Source organism: Choloepus didactylus, chromosome 16, assembly GCF_015220235.1.
Source record: "Choloepus didactylus isolate mChoDid1 chromosome 16, mChoDid1.pri, whole genome shotgun sequence".
NCBI lineage: Eukaryota > Metazoa > Chordata > Mammalia > Pilosa > Megalonychidae > Choloepus > Choloepus didactylus.
Window position 1 is genome coordinate 7,710,321 of NC_051322.1, and position 21,671 is coordinate 7,731,991.

The 21,671-nt window shown below is 44.5% G+C and overlaps 1 protein-coding gene across 1 annotated transcript in view; it reads left to right on the forward strand.

The window, feature by feature from the left end:
* Nucleotides 1-1,482: 1,482 nt before the first annotated feature.
* Nucleotides 1,483-21,671, forward strand: part of NETO1 (neuropilin and tolloid like 1) — a 109,530-nt gene continuing 89,341 nt past the window's right edge. Inside the window, 4 exon segments of the mRNA XM_037806185.1 lie at nucleotides 1,483-1,725; nucleotides 5,613-5,666; nucleotides 5,905-6,042; nucleotides 11,605-11,853. Of these exon segments, the coding sequence (XP_037662113.1) occupies nucleotides 1,494-1,725; nucleotides 5,613-5,666; nucleotides 5,905-6,042; nucleotides 11,605-11,853 (673 nt within the window). The 5' untranslated portion in view covers nucleotides 1,483-1,493.

The window sequence follows — 21,671 nt, forward strand, 5'->3', positions numbered from 1 at the left end:
TCTGCCTTATCTTCTATAGTGGACCCCAGTTCTATGTTAACCTTGGAGAACTGTGACAAAGCACCTTCCTCCAGGACAAGCACCTTTATCTTATGAAAGCTATGCCTTTATAAGTTGACCCCTTCAAAATAATCACATCTCGAGACTTGACCATATGGGTTCATAGCCTTCTCTCTGAGAAGCTGAGCTTTTCTCATACATCCTCAGAAAGAAAAATTCCACGTGCCTCCACTAGGGAGGTAGCATTACTCAGCAAGTGATGTTTTGGAACCCAAAAAAATAACAGGGCAGCTTGCCAAGGAAGCAGGATGTGGTTGGTGGATGGTGACAAGTGTGTGTGCATGTGTGTGCAAGAAAATGAGCGGAATCTCCAAGGAAAAAGTGAGACCGGCGCGCAGGGAGCATTAGGAGGGCAGAGTGAAGCCCAGGCATTGCCCTGACTCAGTTTCTTTTTTAGTAAATAATGGCGAAAGCGTGGGAGCGCCTCAGTCTTCCAGGTTCAGGCCAGTTCACACTCCCTGGCTTCTGAGCACCAGGCGCCGCGTGGTGGACGCTGGCACCAAAGCTGACAGAAGCCACTTTTAGGAGAATCTGGGTTGCAGATACGTCTGGCAAACACAGGTATACTGGGCGCTAGGTAATGGTGGAGGAATGAGAGCTGGACAAAAGGATAAGACCCGTCCCCTCCCGGGGATTCCCTGAACCCCACCCCCTCCAGATGCCAGGAGGACCCGCAAAGCTCTGTAGGGGCCACTTCTTGTCCAGGCTACAAATATGTGTCCTGGGACACCGCCCTGGGCAAAGAGGAGGGAGGAGGTTAGAAATACTTAAGTGGATGGGTTTGGCATAAGACCAGTTTTTCATTCCTCTATCTTTACATTGCCATTGAGAGATGCAGTAATTTTCCGTAACATAACTTGAACGTTGTCACTCCCTCATGGAAGAACCGTGTCGTTCTCTTAAGAAGACATATTTTGGGGTATAAAAAATAATTACCCTCTCATCTGAAGAAAGACTTCAATATTCAGCTACCGACTTGTCGTCACTGATCTTTTCTCAAGAACCATCCCCAGGTGACTCGGATCCAAGAAAACGACGTACAGTCATCCTTTGCAATCTGGTCACTCATTTAGTAACCGGCCCCAACACTGGACATTTTTGTTTCTTTGCAGCTGGAAACCCGCTTTTCAACCCCACTTCTTCCCCCCACCCCCACTCCGCGCTGGCACAGGAATTGCTCCCGGGTCGCACGACTCCCGCGGGGCCTCCTGCCTACCCCGGTCCCTTCCTTTTCCAAGTACGCCCGTGGGCATACAGCCTGTGGCTTTCCGAGACGTTCCTCCCGGCTCCCCCTCCGCAAGTCCCTTTCTCTCTCTTTTTTCGGGCCTCTAGCTCCTCTCACAGGCGTCTTGCTCCGGCGGCACTGGCGCTCTGCGGGCGCTCCTCGTCTTCCCCCACCACGCACCCCGCCCCACCTACCCATCTGCTGTTAAATGGACACGGGCGCACACAAACACGCACGCACACACACCCCTCTACTGTTCCACTTTACCCCGCCGTCGAGGACTTGCAGCCTCCGGAGGACCAAGGAACCACAAGCCTGGTGGAAGGAGTCTCGGGGATCCCCTCTGGACTCGGAGTTTTATCCCTCACCTCGTCTTTTTGTCAGGAGACGGAGGCCAGCACCCGCGCGTCCACGTGGGCGCCCCAGCGCCGCCGCAGCAGGTGCAGGGAAGCACTCTCTGGGCCGGGAGCCGGGTCTCCGGTCTCCTCTCACGGCCCTAGATGCCTCCTCGGCCCTGTGAGGCGACCCAGGTCCCCGGAGCCCTGCTTGGAGAGCTCCCTGCCTCCCCTGGTTCTTCCTAGCCCCCTTTCCTCGCCGCCATCATCCCCACCCGGAGCCCCAGTCTCGGCTGCGGGACGGGTCCTGGCGGCTGAGGGCCTCGGGGATCCGGCACCCCTAAGGCGGTGGCCGGGTTGCGACGGCCCCTGCGTCCCCGGAGTCGGGCCCGCGCGTCTGGAGGGCGGGAAGGAGCTGGCCGGGGCGGAGGCGCTGCTGCTGCGGGCTCCCGCGCGCCCGGGCCCTCCTCCGCGCTGTCTGGTGGTCACTGCCAGGGCGTCTGCGTTTTTTCGCATTTGGCTAGCTGGGGCTTTTCCGGTGCGGTGTCCCCCGCAGCTCGGTTTTTCTCCCCGAGTTTACTGCGCCGCGCGCGCTCGCGTGTGCTGGGGCGGGAAGGGGGCTAGGGGGCGCTCTGCGTTTCCCAGGGGGCTTTAATTATCTGGAGGAGGGGAAAGGTAAACTGTAGGAAGCAGGCGGATTTGCAAGAGCGGTTTGGTAGGGGCTACCTCTGCATCGGGCCGCGGGATGAGCCGCTAAACTTTTATCGCCGCCGGGTCCTGGGCGCGCGCGGCCCTCCCGGTTCCCAGGCGAGAAGCGAGTCCATGGCAAAGCCGTCACCCCAGGGCAGAAGGAGACCCGCTTCCTTTAGACAGATGGGATGTAACGAGCGGGGAGGCTGATCGAGCACAACCTCTAGCCCTTCCAAAGTGAAAACGCACCCCCCAAGGAGGATTTTTCACCTGCTGGCCCCTCCCCCGCGCACGCCTTGGAGGGGGCCCGCAGCTCCCGCTCGGGATTCGCCTGCCGCCCGCTCGCCCCCTCGCCCCCGACTGGCCGAGTGAGGCTCCCAGCCTGATCTGCACCCCTTCCCCCTCCCCTCCTCCCCCAGGATCCGGGCGGGTGTGATGTCCTTGCCGCCGCCGCCCCATTCCGCCGCGCGCCAGCCCGGGGGGCGCCGGGCCACGCGGAGCTGCTCAGGCGCACCTCGGCTCGGGGCCACCCGGAGGGTCGCGCGGCCTCCGGCTCTGACAGCGGCGCCCGCCCGGTAGCCCCGCCAGCCTGCGGCTCCTTCCCCCTCCCTGCCTGCGCCGCCCCCCGCGCTCCCCTCCGTCACCCTCGAGCCCTCCTCCCAGACGCCCACCCACCCGCTCCTCTCTCCGCAAGATCGCAGAGGTGGCGCGGAGCCCGGCGAGCCGATGACGGACCCCTTCCTGCTGTCTTCAATGCCTCAGCGGAAGATCCCCAAGGGCTGGAGAGAGGAGGGCTGCTGCTGGGCATCCTCCCCGCGGGGCTGCTCCGACCTGCTGCTGGTCGTGTATGAAACTGGGGACTGAGCGAGCCGGCGCTGCCGTCGGTCTGGACTGGCCCCCGCCCTCCGGCCCGCGCGTCCGCCCGCCGCGGGGCCCCGGATCCGGCCCCGGCCCCGGCCCCGGCTCGGGGCGCCCGCCCGCTGCCCGCGCGCCGCGTCCCCCTGCCAGCTGCGGCGGCGGCGGTGATGCAGAGGAGGAGGGTGCTGCCCGCGGGGCGGCTGCTGGCGGCGCCCGGCGCCCGGGTGTGAGGCGAGCGTCATGGGGCGGCTGGCTGCGCGGCGCTGAGAGCCGGCGAGGCCGCGGGGACGGACTAATTCGGTTCTGGCTGCGGCGTGGGCTCGGATCGCCTCCTCTCTCCTCTCTCTCCTCTCGCTCCCTCTCTCCCCCTCCTTGATTTTGCTCTGGGTTTGTGTATTTGAATTCTCTCGACTCCATCCTCTCCGCCACCTCTGGAAGTTGCCCCGTCTCTAAATGGAATTAGTGGAGCTCGGAGCCTCTGGTGTAACCATCAGACATGATCTATGGACGCGGTTTGTTCCACAGTGAGTACCCGCCCCGGCCGGACCCCGCAGTGCCCGCGAGTATCTGGGGCAGATGGAAACTTTCTAGATCGCAGCGTAATGGACCGGGGACGGCGCACAGTCAGCCCCGGGCTGGCCCCCGAGTTGGCCCGGGGCGATGGGCTCCTCTCCCGCCGGAACCTCCCGGAGCTGACAGCAGCCTGGGGTTCCGGGATGCGCACGTGCGGGAGAAGGCGGAGACGTGGGCCCCGGGCGGGCGCGGGTGGCAGGAGCGAGAGAGCGGGGGCGCGGGCCGGTGGGAGGACGAGAAATAGCCCTGCTTCCGGGGGTGCTGGATCCCGGCGACCCCCCCCCCCCCCCCCGGCCGCCCCAGCGGGTCACTCTTAAGGTAACACCTGAAGCCGAAGGGCTTTGCGAACCCCAACTCTGTTCTGGCCAGTAGACCAAGGTTGCTTTGTGAGCGTGTAGTCTGAGGCGCGGAAGGGATTGGAGACAAATAGCACCGAAACTCAGCAAGTAAAAGGGAACCTAAGTCGGAAAACCACAGTGGGTGGTGGAAATTAGACCCCACAAAGCAAGGATTAGCGGTGATCCGGTGCCACGCAGTTGAGACAGCCGCCTTTGCTGATGTGTTAATCGTAGTACACGTTCCATAACGTGAGCCGTCAAGACGCGAAAGCCGAGTAAAGGCGACGCCAAACGAATATCCTGATGTTGATGGCTGTATACCTGCATGTTTGTGTGTATAGAATTTTGGCAAATTAGAATTTGATTTTTTTTTCTATTAAATATACACACGCAAACAACGACAAGAACAGCCAACCAACGTTAAATCGAAAAGCAGATGACCAGGCTAGAGTACAATGTAATGTAATTGATCCATCTGCCTAAGTCCTAATATCTAGACCCCGACACCTTTAAGCATAAGTTTTTAAGCTGCTTTTAGTGTAGGACGTAAATGTGAATTTTAACCTCCTTTTCCCGAATTCATTTTAAGTGTAAATATGATTGTGGACCAAATAGAACTTAGAGCTTTCATGTCATTGGGCAACAAAGTAATTAAAGTAAAACCGAAGAGGAAAAAGTCTGACATTAAGAACACTAGATTACTTTAATCCTTTTCTAGTTTTTGGTCCTGTAAAAATGTTCACTGAATCAAGAATAGAGAAGAAATATACAAGTTCAGGTTATAAGGGTCTTAGCAGTTTTACTAAGTTACAGTTCAGTGTCTCCTTTTCATACTAAAAAAAAACTAATAATAAAATGCTTATAAAAGTGACCTTTCTCAGAATAATCTATTTCTGGTTCACATTAAATGTTAGGTCAAAGGTAAGGCTTGGAAGAGATTAATTTCATAGCTTAGAAAGTGTGGAGGACAGTGGTTCAGTGCTTCATGCCTCCAATCCAAAATAATCTGATTTTCTCCTGTTGTCCCTCCCCTCCTAGAGGACTTGCCTAAGCGTTTATTTTCTCAGCTGTAACTACATTGCCAGGGTGTTCCCATGAGTCCTGGAGCCCTTTCTCCTTGTCTGCTTTCCCCTTTCCTCCTCTTACCTGCTATTCCTGCCACTTCCTTTAGAGGTGTCAGCAGATGCCATTCCCAAAGGGCACCTTAGAAAGAGAATGGGTCCTGAAACCTTGCTACAATGTGGCATTGGTGGGTGACAATGTGGCCTCTGAGACTTGAAGTACATATTTGCATGAAGAGTTTGGGTCTCATCTATTCTCCACTTGCATGACTCCCTAAGGGATTCTTAAGCTTTCCTGTTTTGTGCATTTTGGATCAGTTTTTGCAAGTCCTACTTTGACATGGGACAGTTAACAACAATAAAAGTATTCTGTTTTGATATCATTTGTGCTTTAAATGCAGTTTGTTAGGGAATTTGATCATTTTGATGTATACTAATATTTTCTCTCTGTACTTTTTCTTTTCTGTTTCAGTTGTAGCAAGTTTAGTCATCCTCCATTTATCTGGGGCAACCAAGAAAGGAACGGGTATGTCCTTTTGGCAAAATGGGAGTGGAAGACCTCTAATTATTTTACATTTTCCTAATTTCCCCATACTGTTAATATTCCAGAATATCTGGATAGTTTTTAGATCATATAATTGATTGATTTTGACTAAGAAAACATTTAGAAATTAATTCACTAATGGAAATTGCAAGAATGTCCTCTCTATTTTTAGTTTTATAGAAAATTGAATGATGGCTCTTTTTTTTTTAAATATATACAGAAAAGCAAACCTCCTCAGAAACACAGAAGTCAGTGCAGTGTGGAACGTGGACAAAACATGCAGAGGGAGGTGTTTTTACTTCCCCCAATTATCCCAGCAAGTACCCCCCTGACCGGGAGTGTGTCTACATCATAGAAGGTAAGGAGAAAGGGTGCCAGAGCTTGAGAGAACGCTAGGCCAAATCCTGGGCCATCGCTATGGTTTGGAAGGAAAATATACTTGTAGACATTACGAAAATTGCTTTTGGAGACCATGGATAAATATTTCTGAGTGAATCAAATAAGTGTAAAATCTGGAATGAAGCTAATAATTGAAATTATTAGTAATGGGTTATGAACAAGTGTATTCTGGGAAATCAAAACAAATCAACAACTTTAAAAGTTTATTGGGCAATTAATTTAATTGATTTAGAGTTCTAAAGTAATGGAATGGAGGCATAGTGGGCATAATTTACCTAATGAGAAATGGTTTTGAAAACTAGTATTTGAGAAATTTGACAATTTTTAAAAAAGCATTTATTTGTGAATTTTTTCTTTAGTAATATAAAGCACAAAGAATATATTAATGCAAGAGAACACTCTATAATAAATGGTTTTCAAGCATTAATCTGAATGACCATTGCTTTAGTTTTTGCTAACAAGTGACATTATCATACTTTAATGTCTAAGTCAGGATTATAAATTATGACTCTTCCTTTCATCATTTTTTTTCCCAACTTGAAGGATAAACAGTGCAGAAAAAGAGATTTAGTTCTCTTTCACCCATTCTCTTTCCCCTTTGTAGGCACCTCTTTGTTAAGTATGACATTTAATAACATATGAGAATTTCATCTAGTGATAGATGATTTTAATATGTTAGTACCTAATAGCTGAAAACTTGCAAACTTCTCTCTACCCACCCCCCGATACACACAGAGAGAAAGCAACTTTAAAGGAAAAGATACGTATGCCTGGTATCTTTTTATAAATCAGCCATGTCTTTCCAAGAAAAAGGCTTTCAGTTTAACTCATTTCAGCAATTTGTTTAGAAATGATTCATATGAGACTTAAAGTTGAAATGATTAAATCTTTATTGTCTGTCTTATTCAGTATGACTAAATTTTTCTCATGAACTCAATCCTAGTTTCAGAAGAAGGGTTTATAGCTTCAGGAAAGGATGTATAGATTGTGCTATAATAAAATACAAACTTTAATTTTTCTAAAGTGACAATAACATAGTGTTTTAAAATATATAGTAGACTTTTTAAAAATGGTGTTTGAAGCAACAGTATTTTAAAACTCCAAATTATTGTAAAAAATAAGCCAACTATTTCTCTAATTTGGAAGGTTTAACACAGAGGCAAATATTTACATGTTAATTATGTTTTCATGCTTAGTGTTTTTTTAGAATTAAAAAGCATTGTTAGTATTTGATTTTAATATTATGTACCTATTCTCATTCATTATTTGATATATCAAGGACAATACTTAAAGGGAGAAATTGAAGTTTACTCTTGTCACTGCTGAGCAGATGCACTATTTGAGATACTTCACACTAGCCATTTTTTTTTTCATTCACACACTTATTTAACAAACATTTATTGAGCAACTACTAAGAAACAAACAGTCTTCTAGGTACTGTTTATAGAGAATTGAACAAAACAGACATGGCACTTGCTTTATGGAACTTAAAATATGGTGTGAGAACTAAGTTCTCTTGTCCCCAATCTGAGGGGACCCCAAGATTAACACAACGTGTTTGGAGAAGAGGTTCTTACCCTCACCTTTGAAGACCGTTCAGGAGTTCACCCTTCTCTGTACAGAATAGCACCTGCAAAAGTGCAGCAGTATGGTAAGGTCGGGACCCACAGGTAGTAAAATAGGGCTTCTGCAGGTGGTGGAGAGAGGAACAGGAGACAAATATGAAGCAATAGTCTTTTTCAGATAAAGGAGAACCTCGAATTCTAACCCATCCCATCCAGAGTTAGGGCTGTGTGTTCTAGACTGTGGCTTGCCATTGAAATAATCAAAGTAGACAAAAGATGAGGTGAGATAGTAACTGAAGGAAAGGAACATAAGTTATGAAACTATTGCAAAGGGCCAAATAACGGCCTGAAATAGAGAAGTGACTTTGGAGATGGAGCAAAAGGAAGAATTAAGAGATAGTTAGGAGAATGAATATAAGTGACCAGGGATGGGGATGCTAGACTAGGGAATTCTAGGACCATTCCAAAATTTTTGGCTCGGTGATATGTTAGATAGTACTGCCATGCCAGATAAGGAATATCAGCTGAGAAAGATGGTTTAAAGGAAAAAAAAATTGTGCTCAATTTTGGTGTTTTTGGAAATGTCTCATAAAGGGGTTGAATCTATGGGCCTTTATCTCAGTGGAGTGATCTAGACTGAAAATATAGATTTACAGGTCATAAAAGTCAAGATTGTTGTTGAGGCTGTGAGTATGAATGATATTATCCAAAGAAAGTATTTGGAGCACTGTTTTTTGACTCTTCTCCACAGTAGGGGTGCCTGGGCCTGCCCCTAGGATGGAGCTGCAGGCATCATTTCATTCATTCTCACAGCCCTACAAGGGATGCCAGGGGCCATCAGAGCACTGGTCTAGCTTAAGAGAGAAGAACATATAGAACTGAGTTCTGGGGAAGAAGATGCCAGGAAGGGATTGAGTGAGGGGAGTAACTAGGACTGAGAAGGAGCCCGAGACTTGGAAAGCAGAATCAGACCAAAGATGCCCCAGAAGCTAGGGTGGAGGAAGTTTCAAGAGGCAGGGAGGTGCCAACGTCCCAATTGCTACAGCAAGGAAAAATAGGGTAAAAACAGAAGTGATTCTGTTCCATTAGGTAATTAAGAGGCTCTTAGTAGCTTCAGGATGTGCCCTCCTGTGGAAGCGATGGATGTAGGAGCCGGCTCGCTGTGGATGGAGGGGCGAGTGGGAGGTGTTGGTGGAGCGTGGGAGCCAAGGTGGAGAGGCTTTCTTTTTTTCTTTTTCTTTTCTTTTAATGGGGAAAAATGTGTGTTTATTTCTGAAGAGCATGGTCTGTTCTGGTTGGAAAAGATAGATTGAAATTGCAAAGAAAGAAGGATAAGTAAGTGACCGAGTGTCTTGAGATAAGACACACTGCGATAAGTTGTACCAGTAGAGGATCAACCATGGAAAGAAGGGTGCCTGTTAGGGGTTTTGATAGTCTGAAAACTCCCTCAAATTGGACAAGATTCTGTATATAGGTATAGATTTGAGACCCTTCAGAAAGGAGCTTCCATTTTAGAGCAGAGATGACTCATAGAAATGTTGAAGTGAAAGGCAGCAGTGGATTAACAGATTTGGAGGTAAAGAAAATCTAAGTTTTGGGAGTTGGACCTCGGTAGCTTCAATTGGTTTATGTGTGCCATAATAACTCATTTCTGGTCTACACCAGTTATTTTACTACCTCTTAAATTTCAGCTGGTAGAATTTTCATGGGAGTGGTGTGTTTAATTCACTTCAACGTGTTGGATCAAATGAAAATGAATCATGCATACAGAGGGTGGTTAAATAAAGGCTGTAAAAGTAGTGTGCTTCCCAAGGAAATTTGAGGCATTTGCACATCCATTTTGGACTGAATTTAACATGAATAAGTGAATTCATGTTATATGGCCTTGCATTTCTTAATAAGGGAAATTGGTGGAGACTCATGGATGGAAGATAGATAGAACCATTCCAATTGCTTTACCTTTCCCCATCCAAAGTAATTCGACATACATTATTTGCACCTAAAAGAATTGCCCCACCTTTTGAAATAGCTTGTTTCTCCATAAGACTTTTCCTCCTGGCTTATCAAAGAGGAGATAAGCAAGCAGATATTTTCTATTGGATAATAATATATGCAGATAAGGTACTTTGGGTTAACAAGTAAGCTTAGTTTCTTAAGCACTTTACCTTTTTAATTTTTGATTAATACTCTAGAATAAAAGCATGGTTTCCAAGTAATTTCCTAGGATGTTTTTTAATTTGCAGATTTTAAAAAACTCATTGGATAATTACATTATGGTAGATAATATATTTGTTGAACACTATGATATACATTAATGGCAAATGAGACCATTCCTTATTTTCTTGCAAGAGTTATAAATATCTCTTTTCAAAAACCAGATAGCCAGGAACAAGAAGCAATTTTAAAGATTAAAAATAACCCTTAAAACAACCTTTTAACAAACATTGACTGTTAACCAATTGATCTTCAATTTTATTCTTAGAATCATGAGTGCATTTTATTCTATATATTTCTAATATTCAGGTCATCATGAATCGCAATTCCATAAAATTTTTGATATCCATGCCTGCGAGACTTCAATTTTAAGGTGACCTAGGGTGGTAATATTCAATATATATTAAAAAACTGGGGAGGCACAGACAATGGCCACTCCGAGTGGCGGCCGACCCTGTGGGAAGGACTGCTGTGACAGGTCTTGACGTGAATTTCTGCAGGGGGCTGCTCCCAGAGGTGGGCCGCATGGCTGGGAAGCTCACAGAGGGCTCAAGGCAATGGCTGTTTCCTAACCAGGACAGCTGTATGTTGATAATTTAGTAACTGTAATGACCATTGTTGGTGCCCTGGCTGCATGTCAGCCTGGAGTGCCAGGACCCTGAATCCTTTTGGACACGACAGGGGAAGAGGAGCACGTTAGCAGATCCGCCCTTGCAGTGCTCTATTCAGCTGCTAACCTTCCACTGTTCTTCCACTGTTCCTTAGAGAGCTAGATAAACATTTGTGAAGATAAGGTGACGTACAATTCACTCAACAAATTTTTTTGGGGGGGAAGTCTCAGTGACAGGTCCTGTGCTAAGTGCTGAAAAAAAAAAAAGGTGAATGAGATACAGGTCTCAACTTTCATGAATACGTCTTTCAGCAAGATTTTCCTAGATAAATAGGATTTAAAAAGTCAGAGGTATATAGATATTCAAGAAAGTGGGATGGGATATGAACACCTGAAAAAGATGTGCTATTTTAGGAGAACATGACATGTTTGGAGTGGCCTGAGCTTGTGCCCTATGGGAGGTGGGGTGTAAGAAGACACTGGAAGTGTGGGTCGTAGGGTACCCTTAAGGAATTTACCTGTTAAGTAAGTTCGTCATTATGATATGATGTTGATCATTGTCATTATCAGTGATAATGTTGCTCATTATCCTGCAGCTGATAGAGAGCTGATGAAGAAGTTCAAACCTGAGAATGATGTGATGAGATTTATGTTGTGGGAAAAATCCTCTTAATACCCTTATAAAGCCACTTTGATCTAAAGACACCCAATTGTGGCAGTTTGAAGTTTGTAACCCTGTGCTGAATAGCTCCCAAGTGGTTTTTGACCTTGGTCTGCATACTCTAGAAAATATAGGGAAAATGACAGAGCGGTGCTCTTCTAATTTCTAAACCTGAGTTAGCAGCCTTTCATGGAACTATGTGATTTGTTTGTGCTGTGTCAGACCTGAAAATGGTCATTTTATCTCAGAATAACGTTTTGGGTAACATCAATTCAACATCATCCCAGACATTTTAATGGAAATATTATTCCTTAGAATGCTAACTATCATCTGTTTGCTTTGCATGTCTATGCATATCATGCTTAAACTTTGATAGAAGGTTTACAGATAAAACCTGTAATAGAGTCAGAAAAATCAAGCTCAAGAGTTAAGAAATGACCTTCTAGACATAATCTTTTTTTTCACCCCCAGCTGCCCCAAGACAGTGCATTGAACTTTACTTTGATGAAAAGTACTCTATTGAACCGTCTTGGGAGTGCAAATTTGATCATATTGAAGTTCGAGATGGACCTTTTGGCTTTTCTCCAATAATTGGACGTTTCTGTGGGCAGCAGAATCCACCTGTAATAAAATCCAGTGGAAGATTTCTGTGGATTAAATTTTTTGCGGACGGAGAGCTGGAGTCTATGGGCTTTTCAGCTCGATACAATTTCACACCTGGTAAGTAGGGGCTTGTTTGGTACCTATGTCTTTGACTTCCTGTTTTCTACCTTCATAGTACAAACATTTTCGTAAGACAGCATTATAATTTTTCAAAGAATTTTTTGTTTCTATTTAAAACCAAACATACAGTGCTCTCCTTTTTCCCTTCATAAATTTTGGGAGCAAGCGAAAAGTTCCTTAAGATCTAGCCTGCCTTGGAGGTCAAGTGCAGTGACTTGGGTCTACATGGTCACGAGCAACACAGTTAATTAAACGGACTTTCATTTTTTTGTGTGTAATTTGAAAGACAGTGTGTAACAAAGAAACTAATTATACATAACATCCCAATCAAATTGAAAGGCAATTGTGGTATTGTAAAATGTATCCATGAAAATAATCTTTGGAGAAATTGAATAAAAGTTCATTTGTCCTGAAAATTATAATAATTTTTAAGCCACTGGATCCCACTATGAGGCGTCTAATATCTTTTGAAAAATGCAAACTCCTAAGAGTTCTGTTGAAAGGAAAACTGAGACCTGTAGCACCTGAATATTCATTTGCAAGGTCTGGTACAATTATCTGAAATTATAAAATTATGGGTTCCATGTCAATTTTCTTTTTAAACTGCTAATATTCAAAAGGGCCTGTGATGTTGGCTGTCTCACTTTGTGATGAATTATCATTCTTACAATAAAAATTGGTTATCACAGTTCTTAAACTGCAAGAGCAATGTGCTATAGCAATTTGAGATTTGATGAATCAACGTCCTTTTTTAATGGGAAAATGACTACAATTATATAAACCCTGACTACAATTACATAAACCCTATTATATGCATATATTTACTTTTTTCAGTTGCTACCTGTTGCTTCACTTAGGATACATAAGTAATAAGAGAATTTGGAATATGTGTAAAATTTGTTGAATTTGCTATTCCATATTAAAGAGGTAATATCTGAGCAGGGCCATAATGCTCAGTTAAAGAGCTAAAATTTAAAAAATAACATAAACTTGATAAATTTTGATATGACATTATGGTTTATGTTAAATAAATCTGATAGTAACTGAGTCATATGTATTCGCCTTAAGATTAGGAAAACCTTTGCAATGTCAGTAAGGGATTGTGATTCTAATTATGCTTTGCTATTTTTGAATTACTCACAGAAAGCATGGAGAGTTGACATATCTGTCAAACTACTGTCAAACTAAATCGATATGTTCCAAAAGGGTGCAAATACTTAGTTTTACGTTCCCGATTATTAGTGCTAGAGTTAGAAACGGGAATTTTTTTAACTGATGCTTTTGAGTATAACCAGGCCTTAAAGATTGTGCTGTATATCTTGATCTAGGCTTTTATAAGTTATGTTTCTACCCTTGCTTTGGTGATGGTAGAATAATGCCTTTGATTTTAAATCTTGGTTGCATAAAGAACGTGGGGTCAACCAACACACTTCATCAGTGTAAGCACTGCTGTCTCATTTCTAGCTCTACTTGAGAAAACATAAGTGATCCCACTCAATCTCCTCTCCTTAGTTGCAGAAAGTCACTTTGCTCCGTGATCGTCTCTTGTCACACTGTTTCCTTAGTGCCACTGTGCTTTTATCTGTAGAAGGGACATTTTACTGCTAGAAGCAGCCGAATTAGAGGGAGATGATTCCATGAAGTCAGTGTTGAGTTAAGGATGGGCTAGAGTGGAGAGTGCTGGGAAGCCCACAACTGACTTCTGAGGGAAAAGCCAGGCCACACAAGGGAGACTTGGAAAACTGCCAGGGGTGCAGAATTCGAGGTTATACAGTTCGAGACCGCTGCCGAGTGGCATAACCACCCACCACCCACTTCAGAAGGAGGTGGCACTGAGGAGGCCGTCAGGTGAGGGACCAGGCAGGTGCAGGCGTTAGTGACACTTGAGGCAGCACTTAGGGAATGGGGTCGCACAGGAGTGTAACCGTGGCTTATTTTAACTTGGTATTCTTGTTCGAGGGGGCATCTGTGGAAATTGAGGGGGGAAGAAATCCTCCAGTTAACTGAGTGATTTAAGTAATAAAGAGTTCCCTAAATAGTCACAGCCCCCAGAGGACCACACACAGGAGCTGAAGGCCGCTCGGCCAGGTCCGCTCTAATGGGAGGGCCCCAGTGCAGTTGCTGGGAGCACTAGCTTTGGAATTACTTTTTTCGGCCTCAATATTTTTATTCTTTAAGTAGGATATTAATCACCTCACAGCGTTGTTTGAAGACAAATCAGCCAGTGCTTATTTGTGATTTTTTTTTTCAATGCTTGTAAGATCTTAACCAATGATTGCTATTTTAAAAAAAATTTGATAATGTGTTCTTTAAAAACAAAGGAGTCTTGGTAGAGATTATTGGGAGAACAATAAGTGTCCCAGATTTTTAAATTACAACCCCTATTTTCTGACTTTTGGGGTGGAATGCATAACTAATACCCACGCAATATCATTTCTCTTTGTTGGGTTGGTTTAAATTGACTTGATATCTGGTGGGGGTATAGTTGTTTCTGATGGCAGTCATAAAATATGTTGAAGCAGAAGAATCAGTGGAAAGGCCAGCTGGCTTTTATTATTTGATGAATTGACCACAATCTGAAATTTGTGTCTTAGTCTTTCAGCCTCAGAAATTTAATGTCAGTACTTTGAGAGTGTACCCATCTCCGAGGAAAAGCTAACATGACTGTGTTTACACACACACACACACAACCTTACATATACATAAATGGACATGTAAATATCCACTTTCAGTGAGAATTTGTAGAAGTAAACAGCCCCAGTTTTTCCTGAAGGCAAACATAATTGGGTAGCCAGATTTTAATCAGAAGATTGTATAGTGAATATGGAATCCATATAGTGGAACTCAACTATATAACTTGCATGTTTAATTGCATCAAGCTAAGGTAGTTTATGATCCATCTCCATTTCATGGATAGCTTTTTCCAGCGAGCCTGGTCTCAAACTGACATGGGCCAATTCTCGCCAGTCCCCAGCTGCTCGAGTCAAGGCCGTCTTGTCTTCCTGGCACACTAATTTGTGTCAGCTCTTATCTCCAAACTGGTTTCCATTTCTTGATATCTGATTTTCATTGGCTTTCTTTCCTGTTCAACTTTTTAAAAACTACCCTTTGGATTTCTGGCTCTTGCTGTCTCTAGTAGATAAGCTTCGAACTGGTAGACATGAAATAGCCAAACTGGGGGAGTGAGGAGATGGAGAGGAGGGTCACAGGGCCACAGAAGATGCCACGAAAATCCGTGTGAGGAGGTTCTTCTGTGTGTCCTGACATGTTTTGATGAATCCTCATTTTTCAGTTTCCTGATAGTGGTTATTTTCGGATACTTGTGATTATGCACGTCCCCAGTACAGGGATGAATCACCTAAGACCGTAGTCTTGCATGGGTAGCAAGGATAGTGCGCTGGAGCAGTAGACAGGGAGGAGCTAGCGGGATCAGCTCCTGTGGTCTGCCCAAACCAAGGACAAGTGTGTGGCTCTGAGAAGGGCTGGCGGACCCAGGGGCTCTGGTGCCTGCAGAGAACCTTCTTTTCCTGTGTGAGCAGAGCTGTGCTCTGAGCTTCCTCAGCAACCCACTCGCCCACCTCTGAGAAAAGAGGTAAGCTCAGAGTCACTGATAATGTTCAAACCTACGGGGTGGAAAATTGATAATCCACAGCCAATTCCACAAGAAGGCATGTAAAACATGTAAATGTACTCATTATAATAGACCTGTGTTCTCATCTTAATACGAAAAACTTTTTTGTAAAAAAATTTAAACCAAATTTATTATGGAAAAAACAAATGATTAGAAAGTAATTTTATAATGAAAGTATTTTAATAATACTGGAATATTATGCACCAAACTCAACAACCGTTGCCATAGCCGGGTTGGGGGTGGGGGTGGGGGGCAGGTGTGTGTGTCGAATGTGGAGTGTTTCAAGGGAACCAGGTGGAGATAGAGTGAAACCTGACTGATCTTTATCAGTAATATTGTAGTTTTTTAGAAGAATGCAATGTTTTTGGTATTACTTGTCTGCCTTGCTTTCTTTTTCTTTTTTTCTTCTTTCTTTCTTTCTTTCTTTTTTTTTTTTTTTTTTGCCACTTGAAAATATAAACTAAGGGAAAAAGAAGTAACAGCGTCTGATACATGCCAATGGCAGTGGCATTTCTCAGGACCTTTAATCAGTATTAAGAAAGAAAAGCACCAGGGGCTGCTCTGCTCTTCTTGGGGAAGGTAACCCTTCCCATCTCTTCAGTAACAGGTCCTTTTTGGGAGCCTTGCAAACACCCTTACCATGGGGAGCTTTTCTCCTTTCTACAAACAGAGGGTGAGGTGTTTGTGGAATCTTCCTCCTTGAATGATGATGTTTTTCTGAACCGGTTTTATGAAACAAAGTTACTCACCCCCTAGTGGAGACATTTACTTTAAGGACAATGCCTCAAAATACCAACTATAGTAAAGTCGGGGCGGGCACTGACATGGCAGAGAGAGTCGCCGCTGCACATGTGGGAGTTACATTGTGATACTTTGTACTTTAACAGCACCTTCCATCTGAGGAGCTCCAAGTATTTTAGGAACAATCTGCCCAGTCACAGCCTCCTCTCAGACTCAGCGCTGACTGACCTCCCAGGCGACCGAAAGGACCCAGGGCAGAGCCCGTGGTGGTTGATCTGGTCTCTGTAACGAAGGGCTCTGGGGTTAGGGATGAGGGGGAAGGAGACAGGGAGATGGAATGCTGCCTGGTCCAGGTGGGTGTGCGGGAGAGAAGCTGAGAGTGGGAGACACAATTTCCAGGATTAGCTCCCATCTGTGCAGAGAATATTGGAAGGAGTAACAAAGGAGAAGGAGGTTTTTAAGAAGTTTCCTGTGCAGAAAGAGTGGCATCCTAATCTTGTTTGCCAGGGAGGGAGATCCAAGTGTTGAGGTTTGCTTACCTTTAATTAATGATTGCTTGCAGGGCCGCCTTTCTTTGAATATGGAACTACTAGGACTGGACCCTGGGGGTCTCAGACATATTCCCATTATAAGCATTTTCTTTAGATACGGAAGTGGCCTTTGAGTTCACCGCATTCAGCCTTTTCATTCTAGAGATAAGGAGACCAGAGTCTAGAGAAAATGCATCACCGGGTTCGTGAACTCTTGGAAGTTAAGCTACTGCTTGGTAATCAGTTATGTAACCATTGTGCTGAGGCAGCCACAGAGGGTTGAGATGATGAGTTTAATTGCAGCACATATTGCAAGTACTTTTAACACAATTATATTAAGAAATTTAATTAACAAGTAATACTGTATCACCTGCATTTCATCATTAACTGGTGTATGAATTTAAAAAGCCACCTTTCTCATGCTGTCTGAAATGTCTTTCACTTCACCATGACCAGAGAAACAGGATTTCCATGTCACCCTCCCTCCTCCTTTACTATAAAGTGGCATTTTCAGCCCATCTGAGCCTCAAGCGCAGGATTTATTGTTCTTCTCAAATATCTGCTCTGATCGACAATCAGTTGTGCTGTGCATCCCTCGTTGCTTGTCACCTGTGGCTCACATGCCGGAGACTCCAGGGGAAAGCCTTTGGTCCTTGCTCCCAGCTCTTCCTCTCTAACACAGGGGTCTCTCTGGCTTTTCTCTGTGATGTCAGTTCTTCCAGGCTCTGCTGCACCCTCTCTCTATCGAGGGCTGCGGTGTACAGTTGTGCAGATTAAAGATGCCTAGTCAAGGGAGTTCGAGGGCTGTGGTCCTGTGCATAATCACGTCCCCCCAGCTGTGCACCCCGGAGCAGAAATGGGTGCTGTGTTTGGACAAGCACTGCTTCTAGTAGTCGTATGATCACCTCTGCACCCTGCCCCAGATCCAGTGCCACAGGACCAGCGTCCACCCTTCTCTTAAGTTGTCCTAAGGAGAAATTGTATCATGTGAGCAAGAGGAATACTCAAAGACCAAGCAAAGCAGAAAAAACTAACAAAACTTGCATATATTCTGTCTCCATTTTGCACTCTCAGGTTTTGGACCCTGTAGTTACTAGGCTTCTTGGTAGAATCTTTGCTGGAAACCTTTGCCCAACATTTAACTTAGCATTGCATATTCAAAGAATATATATTATGCCTAAGAAAACATTATTATCAAAGCCTTTTGTTCTCTAAACATTTCCTTTCATAACAATTTGCAGATAGTTTGAGGCTTATGGTTATTTTATTTATGTGCAAAACAAATCCAGGAATTATTGGGAAAACAACCCACAGTGTTACTTTTCTTGACCAAAAATGTTTTACTATTTTTGAATTTGCACACCAGTACAGCTATTAAAGTATAACTCTTATTACTTCTTTTAAAGTGAAATACAAAATAACTTTCGCTAGCTGAATTTACCACTTACATTTATTCAACAAATATTTATTGATCCACTCTGCCAATACTGTGCAAATATATCAGATCCTACTCTCCAAAAATGAGTTTATGGTATATCAGAAGAGAAAAGGCATGTGTGGTAGGCAGAATAATGCTCTCCCTTCAAAGATGTCAACACCCTAATCCCTGAAACCTGTGAATATATTAGGGCACATAGTAATTGGAAGTAAAGGTCATAGATGGAAATATGTCTGGTAACTGACCACAAAAATATGGAGATTAATCTTGATTACCTGGGTTGGAATAATGTAATCATGAGGGTCCTAAAAAGTGGAAGAGGGAGGCACAAGGCCTAGTGTCAGAGCGAGAGGAAGTGAGAAAGACTCAAGTGGCCATTGCTAACTTGGGAGCTGAAAGGGGCCACAAGCCAAGGAATGTGGGAAGCCTGTAGAAGGTGGAAAAGACAAGGAACAGAGTCTCCCCGAGAGCCTCCACAAGGGAGTGCAGCCCTGCCCTACCCCTTGATTGGAACCCAGGGACAACCATTTCAGTCTGCGACCTTCAGAAGCATGAGGTGATGACTTCGTGTTGTCTTAAGCCACTAAGTTTGTGGTAATCTGTTGCAGCAGCAAAGGAAACTGTTACAGATTTTGATGCCTGGAGTGAAGTGCTGCTGTTAAAAATATGAACACATTTGGAAATGGCTTTGGAATTGAGCAGTGGACAAAGGGTGGAGGAGTTTTGAGAAGCCTGGTAGGAGAAACCGAGGTTGCCCTAGAGTGTTAGTTGAAAGTATGGACGTATGTGAGGATGCCACCGAGGACTCATCAGGAAGGAAGTAAAGAGCAGGATAGGAGAAGGTGTTGCCTCAGAGACTAGTGACATTATCACAGAACTGTGGATGCTGGAGGCAGCTCTGATGGGGACTCACAGGGAAGTGAGGAGCAGCCCATGGCAACTGAAGGAAAAGGCATCCTGACATAAAGCCGGCAAGCTCAGCGGAATTGTGTCCTATGGAAAATTGTAAGTGATGAACTTGGATGTTTAACTGAGGAGATTTCTAAGCAAAGTGTGGAAGGTTTGGCCTGTTTTCTTCTTGGGGCTTATAGTAAAATGAGAAAGGATAGAGATGAATTGAGGAAAGTACTAGATGTATCAAGTACTATATAGAAAAGAAATAGGAGCCAAGACTTAATTAATTGGGCAATTCTCATCCTGTTCAGATTGCAAACAGTTCTAACATGAAGAGATCCACTGTCAGTTAAAAGTTTGGAGACCTGGAGATAGGATGGGAAAAGCATTATCTAGACTGAAAACAGAGGGTGTAGCTGGCCAGCCTTTTGCTCATACCTCAGGGAAGACCAAAAGCCAGAATAGTCAGTCCCTCAGAAGACTTTTGAAAAGATTCAACCTGTGACTCATAAATCCCTTCAGCCATCTCAGCAGAAGCCAAAAATAGAGTCGGGATTATCTAGGAAAGACCAGTGGAGGAGCTTCTTGTCCAGTGGAGCAGATCCCACGACCCTCACAGGGGACACATAAGGTTCTCGAGAAAGTTCCGTCAGCAGCACCACGGCCAGCGTGGACGTGAGGTCACAGGGAGAGAGGGTGAAATGAAAGGAGGGGGTCGGACTCCCAAATATCTATGGGCCAGAAACAGGCTGATAGGATTTCTCAGCTGCAAACACGTGCTACCTATTGTGGAAAAGGACCACTGACTTAGAGGGTGGAGCCTGGAGCTGAGAACCACAGAGGATTATTCTGAAGCCGTGAGACCAAGTGTTATTCCATGGCTGGATTTCAAAATTGCTTTGGAATGGTGCATTTCTTTTTTCCTCCCATTTTCTCCCTTTTTCACAGAAATATCTGTAAATATTATCCCCTGACCCCACTTTTTTATTTTTGAAGCAGATGATGTATTTCTTGGGGTTTAGGGTTCACAGATGGAGGGTAATTGTGCTCCAACATGGGCCATGCTCAGTGCCTCCCCCATACCTGATTTAGATGGTATAAATGGTTAGAAGTGGGATTTTTTAACTGCTGGGGTTTGGGACTTTGAGCTGATGCTGTAATGGGCTGAGATTTTGCGGGGCCTCAGGGAGGGGTGAATGCATTTTGCATGAGGGATGCACCTGAATCTTTGGGGACCAGAGTTGGACTCTAGCAGGCAGCCCCCACTAATGGACTCCTCATAATAACTCCCAAAGATGTCTACATCCCAAACTTGGGAACATATAAATGTTTTAGGCTTCTCTTTAGGAGACAAAGAGAAGTAGAGATTGTAGATGGAAATAAGGTGGCAGATCAGGTGAAATTCAGATAGAGATTATCCTGGATTATCTGGGTGGAATCAATGTCATCACAAAGGCTGTTGAATGTGGAAGAAGGAGTCAGAAGAGCTAGTGTCAGAGCAGGGGATGTGAGGAAAACTCAAATGGCCATCGCTGGCTTTGAAGCTGGAAGGGGCCACAAGCCAAGGAATGTGGAAAACCTCTAGAAGCTGGAAAAGGCAAGGAACAGATTCTCTCCTAGAGCCTCCACAAAGGAACGCAGCCCTGCCCGACACCTTGATTTGAACCCAGGGAGACCCATTTCAGTCTTGTGACCTCCAGAACTGTGAGGTGATGAACTTGTGTTGTCTTCAGCTGATATGTTTGCGATAATTTGTCCCGGCAGCAATAGGACACTAATGTAGCTTGTAACTAAGTTTTTTACAGATGTGCTGGAATTTGAGAAATGATGTAAAAAGTAAACAAAAGATGTAAGATTTCACTGGAGGACAGAGAAAAGAATAATTGAAGTCTATCAGTTCAAATAGCTTTTAAAATATCTGTGTTCCCAATACAGGATTCTCAGTCCTCAATTGAGCTTCCTTACACATCAATTCACACTATCTGTCTATGTGGATGTCTGTATATGTTAGTTACAGAATTTGATTTTGTGTGGATGCCGTTGTCATACACAAATATGGCTGAAGCCCCAACAAAATAACTTATGATCCTTTCCAAAGATGGGAGAGTGGTATTTTTGTTTGTAGCAATAATAGCTATTTGTAGAAGCTGGCACCGTTTAAGCCTCTGCCTCTTCACAGCATTGCTTCAAAAGAGCTATGCGCTCTGTTTCTGCACGCTCAGTTGGCCTGCTTCTCGCCATTCCACCGCTATGCTGACTTGCTTGAAATTCTGGTTCAGTATTTCCTTATGGCATTTTCCCTTCCTGAGTATTTTCAGACACCTCCGTTCAACTAGACTACCACAGAAATTACAGAGTGATTAGAATATAGGAGGACTATTCACCATCAGCAAGGCACACACACACAAAACTATACCTTTTTAGGCAGAAAGACATATTAGTCATAAATATGTCACTTCTGTTCTGTTCTCTTGGCAATCATAGCCAAAATAAAAAAAAAAAATGATTTTCTATTCCCTGGGAACGTCTGAAATTTGCACTTCAAAGCCCCAAGGAGTTCATCTGATTCAGAGAGAAACAC